Source organism: Parasteatoda tepidariorum, chromosome 1 (genome assembly GCF_982258835.1).
Source record: "Parasteatoda tepidariorum strain Cologne lab strain chromosome 1, Ptep-v5.0, whole genome shotgun sequence".
NCBI lineage: Eukaryota > Metazoa > Arthropoda > Arachnida > Araneae > Theridiidae > Parasteatoda > Parasteatoda tepidariorum.
Window position 1 is genome coordinate 2,782,196 of NC_141755.1, and position 26,108 is coordinate 2,808,303.

A 26,108-nucleotide genomic window follows, 5' to 3' on the forward strand; every position below is an offset into this window, starting at 1 on the left:
AAAATAAAAGGAAAGAAAAATGACTTTTAATTGAGTATTTAATCTGTCCTAAACAAGATGTTTTAAACGAGTGGAAAATACTATACCATTAGTACAGTGAGAACGGGGAAGCGTTAGGCCTGTATTATACGTTTGGATTCCGTGTTTTTTTTTTTTTTTTTTTTTTTTTCCCCTAGAAAAAGATAATACTACATTATTTATTAAGATACAAAAGATAGAACACCAGATTATCATTCAACTTAATTACCCATTTTACAAGTTTTAAATAACAATTAAAAAAAATATTAGAACAATTTAAAAAACGATTTTTTGATTACGATTAAAATATGATCTGATAGTATTTTTAGCCAGTTTTATGAAGAGCTTTTCAGCGTTACCGATTATGGAATTGAATCGTTAAGAGATTTTTTAGCAAACGATTCGTTAGGATGTTCCAAACATTCTCAAATATAAATGTAAACAAGTAGAAGACAAAATGTTCGAATATCGTCTCGGTGTTGACTAACAAAACAAACACACAAATTTTGCGAAGGGAGAGAATCGGATTATGTTCTCGTTGAACCTGAGTATAAGAAGAGAGAAGTCAGAAATGACTTCTTTGATTTATGCATGTCTCTAGTTTACTGGCAAGAGGCCAAATACAGGGGCACGCACACTGTTTTCCTGTTGTTTTTTTTTTATTCTCTCTTTTCATCCCCACAGTTTGCTATAAATAAGGTTGTGTCTGTGTCCTGAAGTTTTTTAAGAAACTCAACAGCGAAGAGTCAATGGTTCTTCTATGGGACGATTATTAGGAAGGAAAAGAGAACAATGGTCGGGAGATTTTATTTTTCATTATTTTATCTAGTTTTTAGCGATCTTAGATTTTTAATCGATGAGTACGCCGTTCATATTTCTAAAAGCGATGTGGCTACACTGCAAAAAAATTCCGCATCAATATACTTTATAAAGTCCCGGTACTTAGGATGCATTATCTGAAAAATCCATTCATGCCTCACCGTCATTTTTACACTGATATTGATTTAATGAAAGTGACTCAGTGATTTTACGGTATTCATTACGGTAAAAATTACGGTGTGTCAATTTTTTTCTGTTCCGTAACATGTTGCGGTAAAAATGGATTTTACGGTAAAAGGCACTGATACCCTGAGAGTCGGTATTCTTTACTACCGTAATTTTACTAAGACATTTTTACAGTGTGGACTATGCCGACAGTGCCGAAAAATAAGCGAAAAAACAAAATAAAATGTAACGATTTTCTTTTCTTGGCACTGCATCACGAATTAAAATGTTAAATGGTTAATTATCACACGAATTCTAGTTTTTATACACCATAGTTTAGGGGGGGGGGGCAATCGGCGGCAGTATACCGATAAAAATTTTAGAGTGTGTTAAATCGCGATATCCTTCAAATATTTTAAAACGCAAGTATTTTTTCAAGTTGAGTTGAACCATATTATTCTGAAACTTGATGACACGATGTTAAAACTCACCATGAATAGAAACAAAATTCAATTGAACACTTTATTATAGTTGTAACTAATTTATAAAAGTTAAGGAGACTGGACTATATATTTTGTGCCATCTATAAATAGTACCTTCAGTGCTGCTGTAAAATAGTAATGTAAAATAATCATAACGAATCATGGGTTAGAGTCCCCTTGCCATCAAGCTAACCGCGGGAGGCTTTCGTGGTTTTCCTCTCCTTGTAATGCAAATGCGGGTTAGTTCCATCGAAAAATCCTCCATGAATTTCTCCCAATACTTGATCTAGAAGTTCCCTTGTCTTCTGAATTGGGTGTGCAAAATTACAAGTCTACTGAGTTGAACATTAGTAGTCGTAAACTCAGGGTCGGCTGTTCTCCGGTTATAAAAGTTTATCGACAGATAAAGCTTTTACACAAGTGTTTCATTTGTCAGCACTGAACTACAGTAGCAAGAAATTGAAATAATTTTTTGTTTCTCCCCTACATCAACCATCCTTGATTTCAGATTTTAATTTATGATCTTTAGTTCCCAACAAGAATCATAATTCATAATATTCACTTAAATCATTACTGGTGTTTCAAAATGTGTCCAAAAAAAATCCACTGAATTTTTTTTTTTTTTTTTTTTCAAATTTTTCTTCTGCTTTTTGTTATACATTTTCAAAGAAAATTAAGTTTTTTTAATAAAATGAAAAAAAATATATATAAATAAATAATTATGGTTTATTTTTAGTAGTAAGTACTGTTTTATACTTACATTTTCAAGGAATATTAAATTTTTATAACAAAGTATAAAAAAAGATATAATTTTGGTTTGTTTATTTACCAACTGGCTAAATTACAAAATTAAGCAATTTCAAGATATGGTATAGTAATCTATCGATAGTTGAAATTTAGTGAGGAAATAATAACTTTTATATATTAAATTCACTAGTTTGTATTATTTCAAAGTTCACAGATAGGTGTCTAAAAGTAATTTTTATTAAGTTCATACATCTATAAACTTGAGAGCAAATAAAGAAATAATAACTTTGCTAAATTAATAGCTTTGCTATTTTAATAAATTTGTTATATTCACTAATTTGTATTGCTTCAAAAATCATTGATTGGAGTAAAGTGATTTTTCTCAAGTTTTTATGTAGAAATTTGAAAGCAAATAAGGAAATAATACCTTTGCATTTGAATAGTAAAATTACTATTTCTTTGTTTAACTTCTGATGAAATTGGAAAGCAAATAAATTGAAGAATAATTACTCTGCTGTTCACTGGTTTATATTATAGTTCAAGGTTCATTGATTTGGAATTAAAACAATTTTTAAAAATTTAAGCAAGGCGCTTTTCGTTTTAAATTCAAGGGGGGGGGGGGTGCCAAGCAATTGTGCAAGAGTGGAAAATATGCCTAATATATTGTAAATATATTAAAAAAAAAAAAAAAAATAAGACCCTTTCTCACAGTGCGATTAAAAGAAGAGAGGAACTTTCCTCTGTTCTAAACACGTGTTTCACAAAAGATCTGCTCTAAAAAAGTAGAAAAATAATAATCTAACTTTTGGTGCAACAACCTCTTCATCACAAAAAAGAAGAAAAAAAAAACTTGCCATGGAAACTAAACGAACTAAGAACCCAAACCTCGCAGAATGGCGAATCCTAAAAAAACTTCACAATCAAATTTGCAAATAAAAACGTGTAGAAAAGAAAAAAAGCAATGTGAAATTCGTCAACTGGGAATTTTAATTTTCTTATTGATTGGTCCAAAGCCGGAAACGATGCATTTTCGAATATAGAAGAAAAAGAGGGTGATGAAAAAACAAAAGAAAGGCATTAAACTCACAGCTGATATGGATCTCGGGCCACGGTTATAATTAAGCGCAGATGAAGATTTAGTTGCCCCACGTGAAATAATACCTTAGGTGAATAAACAATTTTCAATTAAAGTTTTCATTCTAGCTCCCACAGCGAATTACTTTCCCACATTAAGCTGGAAGGAACACCCATTTTTCTTCAAACTGAATTTCGGTTAATTAAAATTTCATCGTCATCTGGAAAATAAATATTCAAGGAGAAAATATTTCATTCGGGATTAAAGAACTTTCGATGAAGACGAAAAAGTGTTCTAAAATTTAAGAGTGTGCGGAAAGAATAAAGTAAGCAGCAGGTTGTGAAAAGTCTTTTTAATATTTTATTAGAACAGGGGAAAATTTTAAATTATGCAAACGAATTTTTCATTAATAAAAAGTTCTTTTTTTTTTTTTTTTTTTTTTTTTTTTTTTTTTTTTTTAAATAAATAAATAAATAAAATGACGAAGTAATGTAATGGTGACATTTTAGTTCGACGATATCCGAATGCATCTAATATTTTACTGCTAGTAACATACATTTCTTTCATTGCTGCGATGAATCTCGCATACAAATAAATTAAAGTCTACTCTTATTTAAACGTAAAAAAAGATTTTGAAGATAAGTAATAAGTTGCATTTTAATTTTTGTCCGAATCTACTACCATGTTTTAACATTACGAAATGACCTGCATGGCTCACTCAACAAAAATCGATTACTGTAATTAGTTCATCTTTCATGGCGCGAGGTAGATGAAATTATTTTTCGTGTTAAGAGTAGACAGAAATATGTTTTCATTTTCCCCGGTAATAATCAGCCTTATAAGATAATAAGTATGTCATAATTATTACTGAAACTACCTTTCATAATTCTCGAAAAAAATAAAATGGTTATTTAATAAATAAAACTAATAAGTTATAATTCTGTTGCTTAAAAATAACAAAGGTTTAAATATTTTTGGCACATTTCAGAACTCCATTGGAGTCAGGGAACCTGGGTTTATGAAGAGAGAGCTGAGCTCAAGCAATAATCTCCTCCCCCCCAAGAAAAAAGATAAGAAAAATCTAGAAAAAATACGTACTCAATCCCAAACAAATACAACCATATTTATAATCATTTCCCAACATTTTTAGAATACATACAATCAAGATTAGAAATTCAAATTAACAAAATTTGGTTTCTGAAATTTAATTAGACTTTTAAAATTGAAAGTTGAGAAAGTTTTCAGTCAATTTTCTCATTAACGACATAAAAAATAAATAAGGTATCCGGATAAAATTAACATATTTTGTCAACTTTACTAAATTACACACCGAAGAGTCATTACATTATGACCACCCTGCTAATAACATGTAGGACCACCTTTAGCCCTCAAAACAGCTAGCACCCGCCGAGGCATTGATTCCACAAGGTGCTGGTAGTCTGAGATATCTGGTACCAAGCGCTCACCAACTGGTCCTGCAATTCCCTCACATGGGTAGCGTGGCAGCACGAATTTGGTTTTCCAAGTAGGACCACAAATGCTCTACTATGGTCAGGTGAATTTGGGGGCCAAGACATGACTTGAAAGTCACTGAATCGAGAGTCGAGAATGTTCCTCGAACCAATCCATGAGGATTCGACCCTTATGACATGATGCATTATCCTGTTGGTAAACACCACCCCCCACAGGAAAAACTGTTGCCATGAATGGGTGAACCTGGTCTGCAACTATGTTCAAGTAGCTTACAGACGTCAAGGATTGTTCTATGAGTATTATGATCCTAATGTGCCCCATGAAAGCATTGTTCCTGGGCGAGAAACCATGAAAACCTGGGCGAGCCCATTGTTATAGATGGAGGGTGGTCATAATGAAATGGCTCTTCGGTGTATATTATAATACTAAATTATTAAATACTAAATTACAGTAAATTATAATTTATTAAGTATTATAAAACCATAGTTTATTAATTAATAAATTTACCAAAATCATTACAAAAGCGTTTGGTAAAAATTATCGAGGTTTTTGGTGTTCTCATAGAGCCAAAAACGCGAATTTTTTTTTACCATATTCTAGTAGTTTGAGCCATATTTTTTTTTCTCAGTGTGCTTACATTTATTTAAAGTTTCATGGAAAAACCTTTTAAGCTTTTTACAATCGTACAATATCATCAATAAACAGGAAATTTTTGAAATGTAAGACGGAATATCTTTGTAAAATAGCCTAACTACAGAAAAATCTGACAATTAGCATCTATTTGAAGGCAGTGAAGGAAGAAAAAGAGTATGACCATTAGTTTTTTTCTCCTCCTTTTTTTCTTAAACAGAAATGGAAAAATAAAAAGTCCTCAAAACTCAACACATCATTAAGATCCCGTGTACAACTTCCAGATATCAAAGCAAGAAAAGAAAAAAAAACTTCCGAGTAAATACTACTCCAATTGTTACATTTTATCTTTTAATAAGCGATGGGGACATCGTTTTGCTTCTTATCCTCCCAAAGATGAAAAGAATGAAACAACTGGTTCACTCCGAAATTTGATATTCCGATGACTCGATTAAGTAACACAAGCACCCTCTTTAAAACTGCTATTTAATCAGGACTCCACCATCGAGAGAAAAACCTCTCTTGCAGTCAGGAGTCAAGTGGATGGAGCGAGTGTCTGCTTGACGATGATTACGGTTACAGAAAACTGCTTCTTTCCGTCTTATATATCTCACCTCATTAGAACCAACGTTCAAAGAGACAAGAAGAAAAATAAATAAAGGCTTCCATCGACTTCCGAGAAGTTCTCTAACCAGCCATGTCAGAAGAAATGAGAAATAAATACGACTCTTCTTGGAATGTTTTGGATGAACCTAAGCAGAAATGGACTCCCTGCGAATACAGCCAGCTGATTGTCATATTCCTTTTATTTTCATTCAGAAAGACTATGTAAAAGGCACTTAACGGACTTCCGACAGTAAGTTTTTGAAAAATGATTCGGGAAACATAAACTCGGAGAAGACAAGTACGAGGGGGCACCGATACAGGGATACACACGCTCTATACTTTCATTAAAGTTATTTTTAGCTTTTTCTCTCAACATGATATGGGTGAAAAGAGTAGGACCTGATTTTTGCATGGACAAACTATGTATCCCTATGTATGGCCCCTAAGCAAAAAAATTAACTGTAATGCTCTTAATTTTAATGTTAATTTGTGTAATGGGTTCCCTAGCAAAGCATTTAGCTTTGCGGGTCGCGTAAGACGCAGTGGGAAAAAATACCAAACATTAAAGATAAGAAATCAACGTCTTTTCGCAAAGCGTGATTTAACACATTTTTTTTTTTTTATTATTTTGGGTGGTTATAATGACGAGTGCTGTGAAGAAAATTGAATATATTTTGTGAAGTATTCTGCAAAATGACATGAAGGATGAAATGGAAGGGATTAAGTATCGATATAGGGTATAGTATAGCACGCATACATCAACGCTAGAAAAGAAAATGACACTATTATCAATTGTTTTGTCATCAAATTGATATTTAAGTGAAGCATTGCTTTGCTAAAACTAGACAAATATTTTTCTAAATATGAGTACAAATTAACGGTATTTTTATGTACTCACGAAGTACTAACTTCACGTTATAGCTGCCATTTTCATGCGAAGTGGTCGTTCTAATACTGCCGTGCAATTGAAAAATCAAAGTAAGCGACAAAAAATTCAAAATTTAGATTTTTATATATTTGACTTCTTTGTATGGTTAGCTATATATTGCTAAATAAAGAAGAAGAAATTGTTTTAGGAGTTTTTTGAAATTCTATTTTAGCGTTCATCAGCAATAGAAGGAAAATAGTTGTCAAACCACTTTTACATTTTTTAATAAAAATGTAAATAAAATATACATTTGGGCATTCAGAATTTGATGGGTGCATTATAAGAACGTTCAAGCCACATGCAGTAGGAATGTTCCCTAAGTTTATAAAAATCATTCATTATATTTTACTTCTCTTTCATATTTTAACTTTCCTGCTGCAGTTAAATTTTCAGATAGAATTGAATCAAACGAAAACCGTTTATTCATAAATGATCTACTTCTAAAAAGTTGAAGAAATTTAGCTTTAAAAGAGCAGAGCTGACCTATTCGAACATTTGAAAGAATATGTTTTCATGCGGACTCTTATTAACATAGAATGACAAGCAGACGTTTGTGTGCCATCTGGAAGGGGAGTGTGTTAATTGTCATCGAAAGTTGCCTTAAATTTTGTATTAGATCGAAAACCAAAGAAAAGAAAGCCTACTAACGAAATTTTTTTCCCAGTGATCTTTAGACATCGTTTCAACATTAGTTATTCAGTTTTTTTTATCTCATAGAAAAATATTTAAAATCGACTTTTTTTTTTTTTTTTTTTTTTTTTTGCGTGATATAATTGAATTCTAAGTAATCATGGGGAACTTTTGGACAAACATAAATACACTTATTTTTATACCAACATAATTAAATTTTTTAACCACGATTTTTTTTTTTTTTTTTCTATTCAAGCAAACCATCTAGATTTTGTTAATAATCGAACTTAATTTTTTTTATGCTGCATCCTATTTTTCTCGATAACGAAGAGGGAAACAAAAAAATTAAAATAATATAATCACAATAGAAAAATCAGTTCAATGTTGAATCATAAAATCAGTACTTAAACCATATACCATGCAAACTTTCTGCAATCTTAATAATTTGAAAAATAAAACCAAGTTTTTGATCAAAATAAACTACAGTAGCGTGTTACCAAGTTGAAGAAGATTTAATTCCCACAATAATATGGTTTATTTTGACAACTTATAAATAATGCAGAAAATAAGAGCAAAATTGTGGTACTAAACAGTTTCTTTTTAAAGTATACTATACACAGAGTTTGAACCATGATGATGTTTCAATTTGCTAGCATCTTAACTATGGTGGTAAGTTGAACATCTTACTTAAATGTTGATTACAGAAAACTATGATTCAACTTGAACAGAAGCACTGTTCAATCTAACACCTTATTAGGGTAGCAGCAAATCAGCACCACAATGGTTGCAGCATATTTGAATCATATTAAGAATCATTGAGTTGCAAAATTTGCGCAAGTATCGCAGAGGTGGTCATTTAAGTATCTTCGCAAAGGTTTAATGTAACCACAAACAATTCTTTTTGATTAATTCTCTAATTTAAAACCTACCACTTTTTTGACGAGCAATACGCTATTATTAATTTTCAGTAAATCGAAAACTCATGCATGAAATTCTTGCTAAATTAACCAATCCAACACCTTATTAGGGTTGTGGAAAATTTATTCAACATTAAGGTTGCAAAGTTTCTTAATAATGTATAACTTATAATATTAGGTGAGAAGTATTGCAAAGGTACACTGATAAAAAAATAAAAAAAGTTTGGTCGAAACTACTAGAATATAGCAACATTTACCGTGCTTCTGGCTTCATGGGAACACCAAAAACTTCGGTCATTTTTATTGAAGCGTTTTGCTAATGATTTTGGTAAAAGTGGCAAAATTTGTTGATTTTATCATGATACTTTAGAGCAGGGTGTAGAAGACATTTATTTGATAAATGTACTAGTGAGTTTTGTAATTTTTATCAAGTGTGTAGTAATAAGAACTATAATTTTGAAAACCAGAAATTCTGATAAATCGTTACAATATGACCTTAAAAATTACAAAACGAATGGGTCAAATACTGTATATTTTGATTTTGTTAACCAAAATTACCAAAAATTTTTTTGTTTGGTTCACCAGATATATCATTATTATGCTTAACTACAATTCTAGTTAGATAAATTTTTTTATCCGTGCAACTTTAGAACACTAACTTTGCGATGAAGATTTTATCTAACCATAAAAAATAAAAAAAATCATAAATTTTCCGATTTAAAACATACTGTTTCTCTGACAACTATACACTAAAATAAAAATTTCGGTAAATAAAAAACCCATTGGTACAATTATTAGCTTCAAATTTAAATTGAGATCTATCGCTTCAGAATAATTTTCGTTGACTTTTTTTGTAGTACCTTCCTTTTTCCCTAAGCTCTGATCCAGATATCATTGAGTGAAATGATATTGTATACTAAAAGCTTTTTTAGAAGAGAAAAAAAAAAATAATATTGCAATAAAATATTTTCCAACCATTTCAGGGCAAGCTTTTTATTTTCGCACGCGGCGAATGTGGTGCTTTTTTTCAGCAAGTAAAATGACTGTATTTATAGCGTAAGATTGTTACGGAAACGTACGTTTTGTAGTCTTAAGTCATGAAATTGACCAACTGACTCCCATTGTAAACAAATGTATTCAACCGTTTGTGGTCGTAAAGTTGATCTCGGTGCATAATTTTCATTGTTCCACCACTGCTTTATATTCTCGAATGAGGGGAGTAGAGGATGAATAGGCGATTCATATTATTTATATTTTTTTTATTCTGGCGACCCATGGGTCTGAAATTGCCGCCAGATTAAGAAAATCGCGAATGTCACAGCTTCTGAAAGCGGTGCTTTTCTGACTTGATTAGACCTTGCAGAATATATTTAAGAAGAATGGGACCTCTATTTGGAACAATTTTCTTACTTTCCACATTTTATTAAAGAAATAAATGACGATTCATACATTACGAGCAAAAACAATCTTCTATTGGAAGATTTGAATTTCTATTTCGAATAAACAGTTTTAAAAAGAAATTTATTAATTTCTGATTTAAAAAAAAGAAAAAAAAGAAAGAAACGTTTTATTGAAACGATTTAGCATTTGCAACTCTTTTTTAGAAAATGGACTCAAAATTATTTTTTCTCCCAGGAAACGCTTTCTGTCAAATGTACATATACGTTAACGCTGTTTTTCGAAAATTAAAAAAAGCCATAGTGCCTTACACTTGAAGCAATGCGATGATTTTGAACTATATAAATAATCTTGCCGTGAAGAATTATCTGGGCTTTAAAACAGACAAATAAATTAAATATTTTAAAAGTTATTAAACTTTTTAAAAAAAAATCGCCAATTTAGCGACATTTTTCTACTTAAATGGAAAATTATCAAAATCACAGGCCTATTCTCAGTTTCTGCAAATTTTCATGAGTCCAGGTAATGCAGCATTGGAGTATGCTTTTAAATAATTAAAAATTAAACCCCAAATGCTTTTCATTTTTACAAGACTGTGGCTTTTCCCCATATTGAACCTTTGCCCTATTTTCAAAATAAGCGTGGACAGCACTGGCTTCAGATAGGCTAAACTTGACCTAACAGTCATGAGTAATAGTTGCCAAGTCGCAATTATAAAAATAGCATATTATTAGCAAAAAAGCATCATTTCATATGACTTTCGAAAAATAGCCTTTGTGGTGCTAGATATGACTGGACATAGATTGGACATACCCCGATCGTTAATTTTACGAAATAAAATTGATTCTATGATAATTATTGCATATTAGACACGCAGAGACAGGAAATTTTAGAGATTTTTACAGTGAATGAATAACACAAATAGCTGAATGACTGCAAATGAATATAAAGTGATTTTATTGTTTGTTTTTTGATGTTTTCAGACACTAGAGTAATAAACTGAATTCACTTCTTCTGAAATTTCACAATTTCAAGAAATTTCTATAATACATTAAAACCAAGAAAACCTTTAACTAAAGAAGAGAAAAAACTGACAGAATCCAGTTCCTATAAAACACGACGATTTAAAACGAAAATTTTTTAACATTAAAGAAGATCTGTATAAATAAAAATAAATTGTAGCAATTCCGCCTCAAATCAAATCTCTTATCCCAGCAACAGAATACTAAAAACTTTAATAAATCATACTAAGAAAAATAACAAATTGTTATAATAATTTGGCCAGTTGTACTGTTTCAGTAGAAACAAAACTATTGAACTATTTTGACTACACTTCTATTTTTATTGAAATATCATGGGGCTATTTATGAATCATGGGGTAATCAATTACGAATCGTGGGGTATTTACAAATTACGAATCAAATAGCGGGGCATTTGCTGATGGTTACCCATTTAAATATAGTGCGAGTAAATGAAACTGAATTGAATTTTTTCTTATCCGGTTAGAACAATAGATGCTTCATGGTATTAATAAATCACAAAAAATAACTTTTTCTAAGCAGAAAACAAATAAAAAAAAATTAAAAATGGAATTTGTTGGTAAAAAAAACTTACTTTTAGAACAATTTAACTGATAAAGGGAAACATTGATGAAGAAATATCATTTAGATAAACCCAAATATTCAATAGGATAGCAATTTCTAACATTTATTCATTTTAAGTACTTTTCTGAAGGAAAAAAAAAATTATCAAAAATATGCATCCTATAGATATTTCATCAAAAAAGTTAGAATTCAATTGTTTGAAAATTTTAAAAAATAGATGGAAATGAAAAGCAATATGTATGGAAAAGTTGAGTATCATGACTGCAAATTATTCATCTTTCTTGAAATGGATCCGTTAACTTATCTGAATAAATACCAAAAAAAAGAATTATTGAAATGCCAAATGACAAGGAATAAAATTCCAAGAAAAGAAGAAACAATGCGTACAAAAATTTGAAGAACTCTCTTTTTGTTTATTATTTTCAACAAATCTATCACAAAAACATCTTACATCCGTATTTAAAATTAACTACCCATTGTTTAGGCTGCTCAACTAAAGTCTTGAAATTCACTGTACAAACAATTTGGTGAACAAAACACGGTTTAAAAAATATAATTCTTTTAACAATGAAATTTTATTTTTAAAAAAAAAAATTAAAATCTACGAATAAAAAAAAAAAACATTTCTCGCACAGAGTATCGTACATTATTACATAATAGAGAGTATTAAACAAACACACCTGCAGTTACGGTTACAATGACAGAACAAGAACGGTAGTAATAGACAATAAAAGAAATTGTTATCCTGAACCTGTACATACAGACAAGCTATGAGATACATAAAAAAAAAGAGGGGCTTGAAAACTTTAGACACCAAATCACAGATAATTTTCGATTAGATGTAATCATTGAGGTGTGTCGATCGAAGAAATGCTATGTTCTTTCCATTGTTCTTTTGTCTGGATTGAAACCGATGCGGCGAGCATATGTGGAAATGGCAAATTGAAACGATTTATAACCCACCTGCTATTTGCAATCAAAAAACACACATTTCCAATATTATAGAAATCAAAAGAACTCATTTTATTCTAGGTAGGTTATGAGATTGTTTGATAAATTAAATGAATTCGTTAAAGGATTAAGATAGTCGAAGATTTTGAGATTTTTTATTCAAAGTTTTGAAGCAAATCTTCGGCGACTGACTATAAACGTGAACTGTCGTTTAAAATGACATGCATTACAGAAGTACATAGCTAAACTTATGGCTCATTTCTTTTTCTTTTATAAGTATTTTTTTAACACGTTATTTTTGCAATCATAGGCACATCAAAAATATTCTTCATAATAGAAATATGCTTTGAAAATATGCTGCGTTCGGCGAAGCAATTCGCATTCATTCATGTTTGTATTCGTCCTAGCAGTTGCCATTTTGTTTTGTATTCCTTTGGGAAATTTAATTTTAACCTTCATTACTAAGATAATTAAAGATGATTTTTAGAATTTTGATTTCTGAAAAAAACCTGAAAAATACTTTTTTTTTCATTGGATGAATGGCCTCAACTCTAAAATAATGAAAAAATCTTTATAGCTTATAATGAAAGTCAAATTGAATGTTTGATTAGCTTAACTATCATTTTTTTTTTCTAAATTTGGCTTTAGAAACAACATAAGACTTTTATGACACAGCAGTTGTGTCTCAAATTCATTAAATCGTTGTGAAATAAAAATGTTAGAAACTAAACTAATACGATTATAATATTAGTGATATTTCATATAATTAACTATCTATGGAACTTCAATTTTAATTTTTAATTTTTGAAAAAAAAAAACAAAAAAAAAACGACTGTGCTTTAGGTGAGTGAGAATAACATTTTAGTGAATGCTTCTCAAATTAACTTAATATTATTAACATTTTGATATTTTGTTAAGAACGGAAAACTTCTCAGAAAAGGAAACATTTATAGCACCTTTACAGAAAAATATAGCTCATACTTGTTAACATCCTAAACATTATATATCTTCAGGGATAATTTAATTTATTTTTCAAAGCCAAATATGACACTTCTGTTGTTTCCAGGCTGTTATTTTGTCCACACAAATATTATAAAACGAAATTTAACACCTAAATTTTATATTTCACTAAATAGTCATTTCGGAAACTGAAAATGTTTGACCAACCTGTCAATCCGGAAATTAAACATTAAATGATGCCAATCATTCATTATTCAGCACTGAATTCAAGTTTATCATCATTAGAGAATGCCCAGCGAATCATTATCGGCATATTAATCACAATAAACTGAGCTGCAACTGCAATCTGAACTAGACTTTTGGGAAATTTAATTCAATTGCGCGAACTTTAAAAGCTTCAAATTCAACCGTTAGCAGGAAGAGATCAAACGTGTCGGGACAAATGCAACACATCAACCACTGGACATACTTTTGAAATCTAATCAACAATTGAAGACAAACGACACGCGAATCAAAATTTTAAGGTCCACTTAAATTTCCAACAACTATTGTTCCCTTTGAAACCAAAACTTGGACAACAGGGAGGTATCCCACCTACTGGACAGCGTAGCTGTTGCATATTTTAATGGCTTAAGTACCTTTTCCCCATTTACAGCTCAGCGAAAAGCACAGGGGATGATACATCTCGTCCAACGATAGAAAATCCCCCAGCTTTTCATTTCGCGGAACGAGGCATTTCGAATCAGAACTACAGGAGCTTATCTCTGATTCAATAATGACTCCAGAAGTTAAAAGACAAAGGGGACATCAGGTTATTTAAAATGACGGTTAATATTAAATATTTCCCCATTGTCCTTCCAAAACATCTCTCATAGATCTTAAAATTACAAAGCTTAGCCATCGGAGACAAGTTGAATTGGACTTTTGTAAAAGTGGACCTCCAAAATGTTTCAACCACGTTCAGTATTTCAAAGCATTTATTTTAACCTTTGTTAGATACACTCAGCCTTCTATATTTTTAATTTCAAATTGTGGTTTGTTTATTAAATCAGTAGGGTTAGATTTATTTTTATTCTTCTCTAGTTAGCAATTTATACTACTTGTGTACGACCTTTTCTGAAAACACCACAGATTTTTATTTTTTTTTTTACTTGACTTTCAGGGTCGTAATAAATTTAGTTTTAGTCTAAATTAATAATAGCTAAATTATTATTTCGTAATGTAAGGAAAGTAGGAAATTGTATAAATTAAAACAAAGTGTGTGAGCACAATATTTATGAATCGAAAATATTTGAAGTATACTGAACATTTAGTTTTCTGAAATAAAATTAAAGTAAGTTGTTAGCTTTTTGAATGGAAAAATTTATTTCATAGCTATTATTAATAATATTATTATGTACTGTCAAGAAATTACTTATATTAAGAACTTTTTAAATAAATTCCTTCAGCTATATTTATTTAAAACATGTTTCAATAAAAAAAAATTGCTTTAACTAAAAAAAATAATTAAAAAAAAATAATTAAAAAAAAATTTAAATGTTAAAATTAACTCTTTGTGGCTTAAATCTTTTTGCACCAATTAATTGTTTTAAAGCCAATAGTTATAATTCTTCTTCTTCTAAATTTATTGAAATTAATCTGAATAACACATAAAAAATTCACCAAATCTCCAATTGATGCCAGTTTCGTAGTATTTGAGGGCCGCAGACTGTACAGTCCCAATTAAAATTGATGATAAGTATAGGTTTTAATAACCATTTTAACCTTTATCTGCTCAGTGGCAGGATCTCTGATTGCAAGCATTATCCGAAACATTAAAAGCAGAATTTCTAATATTGTTTCTTAAATCACTCTTACCAATCGCATTATATTAAAAATAACATAGAGCCAAGAGCTAGCTCACTGAGAGTTTTCTTAATTAGAAATCATTTACAGAGGACACGATTATTATTCGTACTAAAGCGCAACAAAATTTTGGTCGCTATATTGAAATGAAAGAACCAATTCAGAATTTCTGATGGTTATTAAAAGAGGAAAAAGGCCAAATTTGTCCAGAAAGAAGAAAAAAGTCAACTTTCCGAATTGCAATCTTTAAGGGGAAGTAAGACCTCTCCAACGTTCGAAAAATCAATTTTGCCCGCTTTTAATAAACGAAAACAAATTGTAAGCAAATATTGCCCCTCCCCCTTGATGCATGTTAGTCGGTTTCAAACATATGAACTGGAATAAACATTACTTTTAAATTGGTTTTATCTATTTTCTTAACGTAACTCACAAATACAATGATCGGTTGTTAAATTTACCAGCTGTGTGGCAGATTTTTTTTTTTTTGAAACAGTTGTACACATTGTTGTGATTTAGTTTGCTGATTAGATGGTTGTTATCAATTTCATATCTCATTGTCATCATGATTAGTTAGAATGAAGGAAGTAAAATTATCATTAGTTTGAAATACAAATGAAGTGGCCGTTTGCAACGCATCTCAGAATCTTGATGCATCTGAAGTAAATAGAACTACTTTTATGAATATATTCTATGGAAATTATAAATGTAGAGGTAATGCATATTATATACCCCATCCAAACTTTGATTTTAAAAATAATCTAAGATCAGCATAGGCAATGCGGTGCATGGGTAAAGCTGTCCTGAACCTCAGAACAAATTTAAGAGCTACAATATTTCGTTAAATAGTTTCTGTATCAAATCAATGAAAAGTGAGCGAATGACGTGATATTGCAATATCAGTTCATGGCACACCTCAATTAGCAATGTTGTTACAAGAATGAGAAATCACTCTCTGGTGAAGACAATTTCTGGACGTTCGATTGAAATAGAAGTTTTGCTAATTCAGAAATATTATGGCTCAGCAATTAATTATAATTAATATCGTGAACTCTGTTGAAGACACGTCAGAAGCAGTAAGGTCAGTTTACTTTCATAAGTTGATGACAAACCTCAGCACGCATTATGTGAAGTGGATGAAAGCACTTGATGCAGTTGTATAATCATATCCACTCCCCTTGCAACGAGGAAGATCTTTCGAGATTTATCCTCAAAAAAAACTTTTGCAAAAAAGTATGCATGTATGCAAAAATGTCTGCACGTATCGAAGCGAAAGTTTCAATAATTGTGTCTGGGAAAGAACTCCGAAACATATTTTTGTTGATGTTGAAAGTGAAGAATTCTGTGATCTGGTTTTAACAACATTGTATCAGTCAAACTCATGCAGAGAGTTGATGCGACAATACGCGCGATGGTATACAAATAATTGTCAAAGTGAGGATTTGCAAATCTGGAGCTGTTGATTCAAAAGTTGCATAAAGAAGCCCCCACTCTAAAACGGCATCAGAAGAGAAAGTGAGAAACATTATCTGATAGCTACATTTAAGATAACTACAGAATTGGAAAAGTTTAATCACCATGCAACACCTTTTGGTTTTAAGCAACTAGATTAGGTTTTTGCTTCCTCCCTAAACACCTTTTTTAACATTCAGGCACACTCGTACAAATATTCTACATATTCAAAATTTTTGAAATTGAGCACAGTTGTGCTAACACGTTGTATACTTTTATTAAACTAGTTACAATTTAATTTTATTTTAGCCAAAAATATATGTAAATTACAATTGCTTTCTTAAATTTTTCAGAAACGCCCTGTTTATCCTATCTGTATAAAATATATAATTCATATATCATAAAAAGAATTATTTCACTTGATATTTTAAATATATTTATGCTTGTTTTATGTGCTTTATCTCCAATAATTTGTTTTCAAAACGTGGTACGACATATTTATTTTGAAAATGCATAATACATTTTGAAATATTCATAAAAATTGAAAAAAAAAAAAAAAGCATTTGAAATAATATCTAAATAATGTTGGAACAACTAATAGGTATGTTTAGTGAAAATAGCATATTTTCTTATGGTTAAAAAAAAAGAGTATTTTTTCGCTTTCGTGAACATTTTATTACCCTAAACTACCGTACCTAGGCTCCATTTAAAGTCAGAGAACTTTTCTTCGGTAATATTACCACTTCCTTTCCAATTTCGAATCCACAATAGGGTGCGTGACAAATACATTTTTCATGTCCAACAACTTAGAACGAAATGCGTTACACGGAATACACCTAAATACTCTCCACCAAGGGCTTGCAAATAAAACGTTCCACAAATATAGAAAATGGTGTAGGGTGGGGGACAAAGAGAAGGGTGAAATATAAAGTGAATGGAGGGACAGTGTCCAAGTGAATGAATTGGAGCTGTCAAATGCCAAACATTCCCCGAGGTAAATCGCCCACGATGTGCGACAATTCCAACAACAGTCTGGCTCCAGGAAAAAGAGGGGAGTGTTTTCTAGTGGAAGAAGCAACACGTGGAAGCTTGAAAGTCGAGATAACAGCAGGAATGAGTGATGTAGTTACGACGGGATGGTATTATTAGTCATTTGGTATGCATTTGAAAGATTTGGGAGGAAGAGGGTCGAATCGATCATTTACGCCTAGAAGAAGAAAAGAAACTGAAAACACGGAATGACCAAAGATAATTTTTTGTGACACTTTGTAGGAAAAAAAAATTTATGAATCCAATAGAATCGTCTTGATATTTCTCACGTTGAATGACATCTCTTCTAAGGTGATTAATATTTTTCAAAAATCGAGACTAAATTATTTTTTTTACTGGAGATTCTCTCACTCTCGATTTCATAGCTCTGTTTTTACTTATGTATTCATAATTTTTTATGGCAAAAAAGTCCTTGTCTCTAAATAAGTCGCTTAATCGCATAAATCATCATTTTTTATTATTATTATTATTTTCAATATCGCAAGTGGTGGAGATGCTACATTGTCAGAAACTTTGGAATTGGCTGAACCGTAATAGCGTCTAAATTTGTGGGGTTCCTTAATAGGGTGGTAAGTTAAATTACATTATCATATTTTCAACTTGATTACCCGAAACTGTAGTTCATTTTGAACTTTATTGTTAAGACTTTACCAAAGTGGCTGCGAATTTGCAAGATTGTCAACACTATGGTTTAATGACGAACTTATTTTTCCAGCAGAGAGCACACTTAATAAACAGGCTCTTGTAGATAATAAATGTCCATTTGTTTAAAAAAAAAAATTCTAAATGGTACGTTGCTTCCATTAACTTTTACCCAAATAAATAATGAACCATGTGTCTTCTTTACTAAACTATACATAGATTAGCAAAAACAATGTTTTTGTCTGAATTCAATTTAGTATTTAAAGAAAAAGTAAAAAAAAAATTAAATGTAAACGTTTCTAACATTTGTGTTATTTAATATTTTTTCTCATTTTTTTTGTAGAATGTAGCATAAACAACAAGGTTTATCAGCAACACTTTCAATGAAACAATAACTGAGAAGAAATGTCTGTTTCAAAATTGAGATACAATTATCAGCAAACGTCCCCACATTTCTCCAAACATAACCATAAAAAGAAAATAAAGGGAAAATGCGCGCGTCTCTTAACTACGCACTCCGAAGAAATAAACTTGGCAATAAATATATACAAATTAAAGAAAAATAAATACTTTACAAGCCTAAGCAATGAAGTGCTCAGTTATTTCTATTCGACTATAGAGCAAACAAAGAGAGTTATTATATAGCAAAACTTCCAGTTAGTTACGAAAGAATTAGAAATGAATAACATATGGTTTGAATTAAGATAATAATTTACTTTAATTTAAACCATTCGTAGTAACTTACAAAAAGAAAATGCAAAATCGTTTTCCACAATGGATTTCAGTTCTTAAATGTGATGTAAATTTCGGATGAACCAGGGGATTCGAGGGGAGAAAAAAAAAATTGAAAAATATCCGGTCACATGAAACCAACATACCGTACTGCAGATACTTATGAAAACAAAATAACGTATCCAAAAATCTCACATAGTCACAATATTCGTGAGGAAGAATTTCATACCGCAGACAAAATATCGCGAAACAGGGTCGAATCAAGCAGACGAAATATCACGGGAACTCTACCTCTGGCAGATAAACAACTTGGTGGGGAAGCAGCTTTTATTTTATTTTATAACCGTCGTTGAACAGCCAACCCAATGTTTTGAGTTTACGACTACTAATGTTCAACTACATAGCCTTGTCATTTTGAACCCAATCTAGAAGACTGGGGAACTCCAAAATCAAGTAATGGGGAGAAATTTACCTTCGTAGAGGACTTTTTGAGGGAGCTAATCTGCATTCGCGTTACATGGAGAGAAAAACCACAAAAACCTCCCACGTTTAGTCTGACGGCAAGAGGACTCCAGCCAATGATCCGTTGACCACTTCGGATATTTTACGTCAGCACTGTGGTTGGTGCAAGCCGGATTCGGTATTCGTATCGACCAGCTGCCATCACTGGGATTCGAACCCGAGTCACCTCTTTGAGAGGCGAAGGCCTGACGGCTCCATCACGGCTCAAGCAGCTTTTATGGACAAAATGTGACTTGTAATAGATTGTATTTATCTTGGCAATTTATACACGCGAGATTTTGTTATTGATCGCCCAGGATTCTATCCTGAGATAATTCTGTGAGAACATGATTCTTACTTGATTGACCGCAAATTGAATAATTTAGAGTTCACAATATTTCCTAATTGAATTGAATGAAGAGTAAATAAAATTTTAAAATGTTGGATATAGTCGTGAAGTATTCGTTCAAAAAAAGGAATATTATTTATTGAAGAGTCAAATATCTTAACTGGTGTCATGCAAAAGAAAGCATTTATTCAAAAAGAACCAATTTATTATCATTAAATGCTATTTTCTTTGAAAATGTTTCATCAATTCAAAATCAGTCACAAATGTCTGAACCAAAACAATAATAAAATTATTTTCTCAACTAAATTGATTTATTTCACTCAAAAATGCAAGAAAAATCAACCATCGGATTAATTATTAAATACTAGTGAATTACCTTATCAACAATTAAAACTGATTTGAAATTTCCGAGTCCCAAAAACATTTACAACAAAAGAATTTCATATATCAACAATATTAATTTTTTTGCCTGATTACTTTAAGATCCACCCAGCTTACGAAATGATCTAATATCTTAAAAATTGACTTTTATACTAACCTTAATTATTAAAAATAATTATGTTTTACTTCAAAAAATTAAAATTGATTCGGAATTTCGGAATCTTAACAATACACCTATAAACAAAAAACTTGGCTATTGTACAAAATTTCTTTTGCCTAACTAATAAGAATCAGTTAAAAATCTTAGTTACATTAAAGACTATATTAACAATTGGTTAAAAAAAAATTATTTCACATACTAATAATTGAAAACGGATTTGGTATTTTTAAATCATAACAAACACTATCTTCAACAGAAGAATAGCAGACATCAACAAAATTTCCACTACCGAGAATTGATCCAGAAACCCTAGTTACATTTAATGTTAACGATTATTTTAAAATTGTTGAATCATAACAAAACCATCTACAATAAAAGAATTCCACACATCAACAAAATTTCCACTACTGAGAAACCATCCAAAAACTTTAGTTACAGTTAATATTAAAGATTAATTTAAAATAATTATTTCTCCCATCACAACAAATGAAAATCGGTTTGAAATTGTTGAATCATAACAAAACTATCTACAATTAGAAGAACTCAACACATCAACAAAATTTCCACTACCGAGAATCCATCCAGAAACACTTCTCTGTCAGTCAGGTAAGAATGGGAATATGTGCAAACACATAAGAAGCTTATCAACAGAAGAGGGAAGGGCTGTTGTTGGGGGGCCTTCACTGAGGTTATCGGATAATCCACCTGAGGCTCCTTCCTAAAACTATGACAAGCTTGTTATTGGAAGTATTGGATAGGTGTGTGTATTGGGGATTCCCAGAGGAAGAGCACTTCAAGAATTGGTACTTTCGCGCCTTCACTACAACGAAGCGTCGGCATTCTTTTGTGTGTCAGGAAGGAAATGCGATTACGAAGATGGTGTTGCGTTTTGTAGAAGCAGTCATTTTTATAGTCCTCCGAGAAGTTTTGGTTTAAATAAATAAAGTGTATTAATGGGGGAGATAGATCACCGAGGATTAAAATGGAAGGGGACGGGTGAGGTCGATGGTCACGTTCAGAATAATGTTTGAATAATTCCTTTTAGAAGTAAAATTTAAGTGAAATTATAAGAAAATTTCTAAAACGAAATGGAAAAGCTACAGAAGATTTATATTACCTTAATTTAAAGTTTCTAAACATACTCGTTCAATAAAACATTTTGAGTTTAAATATTTTCCTTACACTCATTTATTTTAATTAATAGTAATTATCATTGTCAGAGAAAAACAGGTAATTACATTTAATTTAATTTTATTTCCGGTGTTGAACATCCGACCCAATTCTGTGTTTGCAACTACCACTAGTCAACTCCGTATCCTTTTCATTTTGAACCCAACCCAGAAGACAGGAGAACTCCTATATCAAGCATTGGGACACACTAGCATTCCAGAAAGACTTTTAGTTGGAACTCACCAGCATTTGCGCGACATGGAGATTTGCGTGATGGCAAGGGGACTCTAACCCATGATCCGTCTACCACTGAGGATATTTTACGTCAGCGCTGTGGTCGGTGCGAGTTGGGAGCAGAATTCGTATCCACCAGCCACCACTGGAATTCGAACTCGGTTCCCCTCATAGGGAGACGAACGCTCTATCCCCTGATCCACCGCAGCTCAAAGAAAAATAATGTTGTTATTATTTATGTTATTTTATAACCGTCGTTGTACAGCCGACCCAATTTTGATGGGTTCACGACTACTCATGCTCAACTCCGGCAGCCTTGTCATTTTGAACCCAATCCAGAAGACAAGGGAACTGCTGGATCGAGTATCGGGGAGAAATTTGCCTTCACGGAGGACTTTTTTGATGGAGTTAACCCGCATTTGCGATACAGGGAAAGGAACACCACGAGAACCTCACACTGTTAGCCTGACGGCAAGGGGACTCTAACCCATGATCCGTCTACCACTGTGGATATTTTACGTCAGCACTGTGGTCGGTGCAAATCCGATTCGTATCGACTGGGATTCTAACCCGTTTCGCCGTGTTGGATGGCGAATGCTCTATCCCCTGAACCATCGTGGCTCTACTTATTTCATTGAAATCTATAATCGTTTTCTCAACATTTAAACTCGCAACACTGCAAATACCCATATAAATAACCGCTGGATTGTTAAGTTTATGACATTCATTTGGTTTGAGAATCAAAATACGAAAAAGTTTGTTTGGAAATGAAAATTCGACTCTATGAGGGCTTTCAAGAGAAATGAATCAGAGTTCAGAAATACTTTTTTAACACAGATTATTCTGAGTCATTTTTTTTCTGTAACAAAATTCTCAAATGGGTGCATTTAAATGCTAAAAGATAGATTTAAAGTGACACCACAGATCATTTAAATGTATACGCAAGACGTAACAAAATTCTCAGCGATTTAATGCGAAACATAAAATCTAAGTTATTTTAATGACATAAACGAATTGAAGCGAGAGAGTTACCTCTGAATAGTTAAACATTTGAAAGTCGCCAACCACCCTCTAAGTTCAAAAGTCAAAAAAAAAAAAAAAGTGTAAGTGACAGTCTTTCTCAGTTTCATGGGGTGTTATCTACCTACGATAAGCTTAGAACAAGCCAAAAAATAAAAAAAAATGTATTCTCATAACTCGTTCAGTGTGACATCTTTCCTTGACAGAATATTCCATCACCACAAGTTGACGATTAGGGGAATGACCTTGGGGGGTGGATGTCACGGGAATGTCGGAGAGTGGGGAGAGCACAACCCTCACCTCAGGGTAAATTTTCTCCGTTTAGAATTTATTTCCGTTTCTTTCGTCTACGTGTGGGCGGATAAGTTTCCTTTTACCCTCCCCCCCCCCTACTCACCCCTTTTTGAAAGAAAGGAAATCATAAATTTCATAGCACACATTTCACCACAGTTTGAAAACAAAAATTATACTCATTCGAATCACTTTCCGTAAAAAAAGTTCCTAATTCCGTAGTTAGCCTACTCTCTCGATCTCCCCCCCCCCTTATTTTTATTTTATTTATTTATTTTAAGCGATTCAATTGACACACACTTAAAGCACATTGTAAAATTAAAACCAGCAATCAGTCAAATCGCATATAAAAGTAAAAAAAGGAGGAAAAGAGAGTGATTAAAAGAGAGATAATGTTCCACCGTTACCCATCTTTTTTTTTTCTTCCCTCATTGACTTAGTAAATATACACTTCAACACATTTTAAAAACGAAAAGGTCGAGAAAAAAAATTTATATCGTTTTAGAGGGAAAAAATAGGTACTTTTTTACGACGGAAAAACTGAAGTATGAAACATACGAGTCAAATTTAAATGCATTCCCTGAAGATTCAAAAACTGTGGATAAAATCAAAAAAAAAATGGCTTTAAAAAATAATTAAGAAATAACTTTTTTATTATTATTAAAACGGAGGAATCCCACCTAGCTTATTGTTCGAATCGAGTTTAATCCCGATTGGACCTGATTGGGTCATCCAATTTACAACACTTCTCTCTATTTTTTTTTTTTTTTTTATTTATTTATTTTTTCATTTTAAGAGAAAATAACTTTTGTAACAGGAGTTATTTTTACTCCCTCTGAAAAACACAAAACAGAACATAAGTTATTATCGGTTCGTAACAGAGTTTGTCAGTTAAATATGCAACACAAGCTTTTCTCAAAATTCAGTATGAAATTTTAAAAAAATTCGTAACTGGATAATTCAGCTTCAATTCTACAGAATAAATATTAGATTAGAAACATCAGTCCTTTACAGTTAGGCTGTTTTTTGAAGGCACCATCGTAATATGCTTTTTTGCGAATAATATGCTATTTTTGTAACTGTTACATGACTGTTAGGTCAGCCAGCGTTGTCTACGCTTATTTTGAAAATGGCGCAAAACGTCCATATGGAGAAAAAGCACAGTTTCGTGAAAATGAAAAGAGTTTGAGATCTATTTTTTTAATATTTAAAAACTTACTCCAATGCTGCATTGCCTGGGCTCATAAAAATTTGCAAAAACTGAGAATACGGTAGTGATTTTGATAGTTTTCATTTAGGTAAAAAAAATGTTGCCAAATTGGCGATTTTTTAAAAAAGTTTATCTTTTAAAATATTTAATTAATTTGTTTGTTCTAAAGCCCAAATAATTCGACACGGCAGAATTATACATACACTAGTTTAAAATCATCACATTGCTTCAATTGCACGTGGCTTTTTTCTTTTCTTTGACGACAGAGGTTCGAAAAACAGCGTTAATGAAAGCATATCAACATCAGAAAATCTGAAAGTACGAAGAATATTGAATTATTATTCCAAACAGTATTTTGCAAAACTTACCAGTATGTGAAGCACTGTCTGGCCTGCAGACATCTGAAGAATTTTTAGGAGGCGACCCATATTCACTCGGGCCAGGAACATTAGAACTCTTCTCCTAAAAGAAATATAGATTATTTAGAAAGATAATTATTGATAAAAATTAACTAAATTTAACATACAAGGTTTTTATAAATTGAGTGATAAAGTCACACTATTCATATGCTTGAAATTGTATGTAGAAAACCCAGGATTCTAGTGTTCATCATCAAGGCTTATATAGTTTTTCTATAGAAAAACTCCCCTCGCCACGAAGCCTGAGGCCGCCTACTGCTATTTCATTTCAAAGAGCTTCTTTCTTAGCTGATTCCCCTTCTCTCGCTGACTCGAGCCAAAACCTGTTTTAAATGATGACCCAACACCCCTACTTAAATAGTTAAACCTCGTTGCCATAGTCACCACCACTGCTCCAGACGAATAGCTAGGGGAAGTTCTTTACATGAACAAACTGTTTAAATTAATTATGAATATTCGTTATAATTTTCACATTTGTATATTTTTAAGATTCGTTCAAGGTTTAAAAAATGTTTTCATTATTCCTATCCATTAAATAATAAACAGATTTAAGAAAATTTTAGGAAAGAGTGCTGACGTAATAAAGTTTTATACAACTTACTAACCATGACTTATCTTTCTCCCAGAAATTTAAGTTTCTTCTTTTTTTAACCGTTGAAAAACACGTGTTTTAATTGTTTATACTTATTACACTTTCAGATTTAAACCAATAGTAATAGTATAAATAAAAGCTTTGAAACAAATTCTTCAGAGATTTTTAGTCATTTCCTATTATTACTTGGAAAATACAGATAAACCTCAACATAAAATAGAAATCATAGTTGATTTAATTAAAATTCACGAAAACTCTACTGTTTTCAAACCAACCCGTTTCAATAAATAGCATCGAAGCAATATAAATATTATTTGAAAACAAGCATCGATTTCAGTTGTTTGAAGGCACATTAAAATTCTCTTGTATTAGAAAAAAGATCGCTTTTCATTTCTCCATTATTTTTCTGTCCTTTGAAAAAGAAAGAAAAGTTACTTAGCTTCATTTAATTTTTTGAATGCCGTTAACACAGCACCTATCTATGAAAGACGATACATATCCATTTTAATACGAAATATTGATGACAATCTGAGATCAATAACTCCTCACTTCTGTATTTCTAACATTTTTGACGTGACCTAATAATTTAAAATTTATTACACTTCGGCAGAAATAACCTGATACATCATTTATCCTATTTAGGACCGTCAACTATGGAGA

At 31.5% G+C, this 26,108-nt stretch overlaps 1 protein-coding gene across 2 annotated transcripts in view; it reads right to left on the reverse strand.

Annotated features, from left to right (window-relative positions):
- LOC107450033 (protein pangolin, isoforms A/H/I/S) overlaps positions 1–26,108 on the reverse strand; it is a 155,015-nt gene that overhangs the window by 112,566 nt on the left and 16,341 nt on the right. For both annotated transcript variants that reach the window (XM_021144539.4, XM_021144540.4), the window contains exon 2: positions 24,806–24,899. In XM_021144539.4, the coding sequence (XP_021000198.1) occupies positions 24,806–24,899 (94 nt within the window). The remainder of the gene's footprint in view (positions 1–24,805; positions 24,900–26,108) is intronic.